Source organism: Glycine soja, chromosome 4 (assembly GCF_004193775.1).
Source record: "Glycine soja cultivar W05 chromosome 4, ASM419377v2, whole genome shotgun sequence".
Taxonomy (NCBI): Eukaryota; Viridiplantae; Streptophyta; class Magnoliopsida; order Fabales; family Fabaceae; genus Glycine; species Glycine soja.
In genome coordinates, this window is record NC_041005.1 from 11,137,302 (window position 1) to 11,141,394 (window position 4,093).

At 35.7% G+C, this 4,093-nt stretch overlaps 1 protein-coding gene across 1 annotated transcript; it reads right to left on the bottom strand.

The window, feature by feature from the left end:
* Positions 1–1,750: 1,750 nt before the first annotated feature.
* LOC114409319 (LOB domain-containing protein 36-like) lies at positions 1,751–3,692 on the bottom strand. The gene is made up of 2 exons (XM_028372730.1): positions 2,783–3,692; positions 1,751–2,044 (listed from the first exon to the last, which is right to left on the bottom strand). The coding sequence occupies exons 1-2, from the start codon at positions 3,414–3,416 to the stop codon at positions 2,040–2,042; spliced, it is 639 nt and encodes a 212-aa protein (XP_028228531.1). The 5' UTR covers positions 3,417–3,692; the 3' UTR covers positions 1,751–2,039.
* Between the last annotated feature and the right edge of the window lie 401 nt (positions 3,693–4,093).

Sequence of the window (4,093 nt, forward strand, 5' to 3'; positions counted from 1 at the left end):
TTATTAAAGAAATAGAAATAAGATATATGTATCTTTTTTATTGGAATATCCTGTCTATTATTATAGTTTTTACGAATCAAACAAGCTTATATTTTTAAATTTTTTAATTAAAAAAATATTATTTTATTTTCTAAAATTCCTAATTAATCAAATTCATGAGAATAGTATTTTAAGACATAACATTCTTAGGAATATAATTTCCAGGCACACAAGATGGACACATTTGAGTTTTGGAGGTTTGTCATTGAGAAAGAATTAGAAAGGTTAAGGCCTCAGATGTTAATGGCATTGACGAAGTTCTGAGTTTATGATTTGATGTTGGGTGATGGGTTGGGTTTTGGTGTTTAAATTAGGGGTGAGCACGGATCAAAACCGACCACTAGGAAATATGACCTGTCATCATCCGTTTGAGTCTTCGGATCGGATTGGGTTCGGGTTAAATCTTCTTTGGGCGAGGTGGGTGGGGTTGTTTCGGATCTAGCATTCAACATCATCTTCATCGTCGACGACCACACGAGTTATTGCAGCCATTGTTGGGTTGAAGGTTTCAGAGGAGAAGAAAGGTTCGTACTGTGTAGGAGGGTGGGTATTGCTTTGTGGGAAGAGTAATATTGTATTGCTAATTTGAAATGGCAGTTTGCATTGTTGGAGCTTTGGCGGGAGGGGGGACATGGCCAAATGAGCCACAAGTAATTACAAGAAAGGGAAGGGGCACATGCATGCATGAAGGCATCAAGTTAAACAATGGAGGGGAAGCAAGAAAAGAAGTTGAAAGATTGAGATCGTGGAAAGAACATTGCCAACTGAACGGTGGAGAAGGAGAAAGAGTAATACTCAACTTGGTAAAATGTGATTACAACTCTGTGGCACATGGCTCAATATGCTCCGAAAATTAAAATAAAATACAAAAACAACAACACATGTTTAATAAATCTTGGAATTTTCAAATTTTTTAGAAAATTAAAAATAGAAAGAAAAATTCCAAGCTGAATGCGTCCTAAGAGATTTAGATAGAAGAAAACAAACAAAGAAGCAAATTTTGCTTTATTTTAAATGAGACTTTTGGTTGGAAAAAATTAAGGAAGTAAAATCACTCATAATTTAAATAAAAAGAGTAAAACTAAACTTTAAAAACATGAACTTTATTTTCTCCGTCGAATTGAATTAGGTGCATGACATAAGATGATCGAATGCTATCCTACCTGAATATTAGCTAGCAACTATACAAGGACGACAAAGACAAATGCTAAGAAGGCTTTAACTTTAAAAATGCTTTGAGTTTTAATTTTACATTTTCTTTTACGATAAAAAGATTTGTAAACACCACAAACCTATTTAAAACCTTAAAAAAAAAAAAAGATTAAAATGTGCAATATATATAAGATCAATATTCTTTATAGTTATATATAGAAATTAATAATAATGCACTGATGATTATATAAGAAATTGTCATTCAATTATAATGATATATTACTGTTGTTAAAATTATTAATATAATTTTACAAAATTTAATAAATTTACATTCATAATGATTTATAATTAGGTAACATTCTATTTTCAGTGTATGATCTTTCTTCTGTTTCTCTTGTATTAGTATATAAAGAATCGTGCAATTGTATCCAACCAATGCAGGCAATTTTAAATAGACTTATGTATTGCACCATCATGTAATTTTTTCTTTGGAGGTACTCCTAATCCTAGTAGATGTGAAATAATAGGAAAACTATTAAAAAATATTACTAATAAATTATTTAGAGTGGAAGAATGTTCTTGTATGTTACTCCTCTTTTAAAATTGACGAAAGAAGTCCGGTTGCTCTCTCTACTAGAAAAACCGTTCGATCTCTAACACCAATACAGATCCTACTTTCTAAGATGCATCTACCTAGAAAATCATCAAAAAGTTCAAACCCAAAAAACAATGCAGGATTGGTCATTCCCATGTACCCCTTCCCTTGTCTCTCTCCCCCACCTTTCATCCTCTTTCTTCGAGTTGTCTCTCCATCCTTTTACACCCATTTGGCCTCCAATTGAGAAGAACTAAGCTGCAGAAGTTAACAAATAAAGATTTTAGAAAGGGATGATTATTTAAAATAACATTGCTGAACATTTGGATATTTTAACACACAAACCATTTGAACCTAAAAACATACAAAAAATCCACACTCGTTCATGTCCGGTCGTCTAACACAGCAAAAAGAAACTGTTTTTACATGTCTACTTTCTCTTTCTCACTCTCCGTGTAAAAGAGAAGAGATACCAACCAACCCTTCCTTGATTAGGTGCAGCAAAACCATCACATCAAATCCAAAACAAGGAAAATTGAATGAGGAAAAGCAGTATGAGAACACAAACCAAGATTGTATTTTTTTAATCCCAATGAAACAACTTGGACTAATTCCGATTTGAATTCTAGTCTAATCTTGGTCAAGCCATAATTTTACTTCCCAAATATATTCTCTATTCACACAACCTATTTCCCTCATTACAACATAAACAAGAAGCAGAGGAGGAAAACAATCCGATTTTGTTAAATTACAAAATAATTTGAAGTTCCTAATACTCCAGTTTTGTTACATTTAGTTTTTTTATTCACGGTAAGCAGTGCAACAAAAATTAATGTTAACTAGTCACAACACAATGGACCTTTAAAAAATCCTTAAAGTCACTGTTCCAAAGACTAGTATTAAAAACCAAGAATTGGCCAGTAATGCAACAAGGATGAAATGAAATAACTTAAAAAAAAATTGTTAATTGTATTAGGGAGAGAGCGATGTTCTTACCCGGATCAGTTTGGTGCCTGGGTTGCATAGGGGAACGCGTAAGGTGTGAGTGATGCGGAAGTGCAAGAGAGTGCATCGGCGGGTGAGAAAACGCGTGATCAACTGCGGGGGAAGGCGAGAATAAGGCGAGGTGGTGGTTCAATACACCGTGGGAAGCCGAAGCACCGCCATCGTCGTGGAAGCCGAAAAGATCCTGCTGATTGGTGGGTGCGGTTTTGAAAGGGAAAAGCGAGAAAGTGCGGGGTGACTGTGGTGGCAGCAGAGGGGGAGGAGGCGGAGGAGGAAGCATGGCCTGGGGTCCGACGTAGGAAGCGAGTTCCTTTTTGGCGCGGTGGAGTTCGCTCTGCAGCTGTTTGAGTCTGTGCTGGAGGATGGAGATCAGACCCACGCAGCCATACACCGGGTCCCGCAAACGCGCTTCTGCCTCGTATGCTAAGGACTTAATCGCGTCTTCGCGCTGCGCCGCGTTAAGCTCGTTGAGTAGCTTGGCCACGTTGCTCGCCCCGAACACCTTGTGCACGTACGCGAACCGCTGCGGATTGTCCGGCGGAAAATACGGCGCGAAAACACACTCCTGCGTGCACTTCCGACGCTGAATCTTGCACGCCGCACACGGCGAATTCGACGACGACATTATTACTTTCTGTAATTAACAATTTATTACTTTCCACTCTTCACTATTCTTCAGTAAAACGTGGACAAAAACAAAACACACCGCTTTAGAGAGAGAGATTCAGAAAGTTCCGTGGTTAGAGGAGATATGATGAGTTTGTTGTTGTTGTTGATGATGATGATGTTGGCTATGCCATTTTTCAAGGATTTTGTTTTGCTGCTGCTGCACCCACGATCCCGACTTACTCGCTAACAATGCCACGCACTTCACCTTTTATTAAATTAAAATTGATCAATTATTTCCAAATTAATATATTTTTCTCCTTTTCAAATTCTCTGTTTTGATTACTTTGTTCCTATACTTTTTGACTTTTGGTTGCGTCTTTCGTAAACCCAATTTGGAATTTTGATCCTCCTGTATCATTTAACGTCACTGTTTTTAGAAATAAAATGATTAATACCTGAATTTTAAGATATTGGCTGCGTGTCATAGAATTTGAAGTATATCACGACTGATTATAGGAGAATATTTCATTCAAATTATTTTAAAAACAATCATTTATTTCTATTAAATTTTTTGCAAAATAAAATAAAATTAATTCTAATACACATATGCACATACTATATTTAAAATTTTGTTTTATTTTATTTCACATGGAAAATTAGATATATATACTACGATATTTCATAAAAAACAAA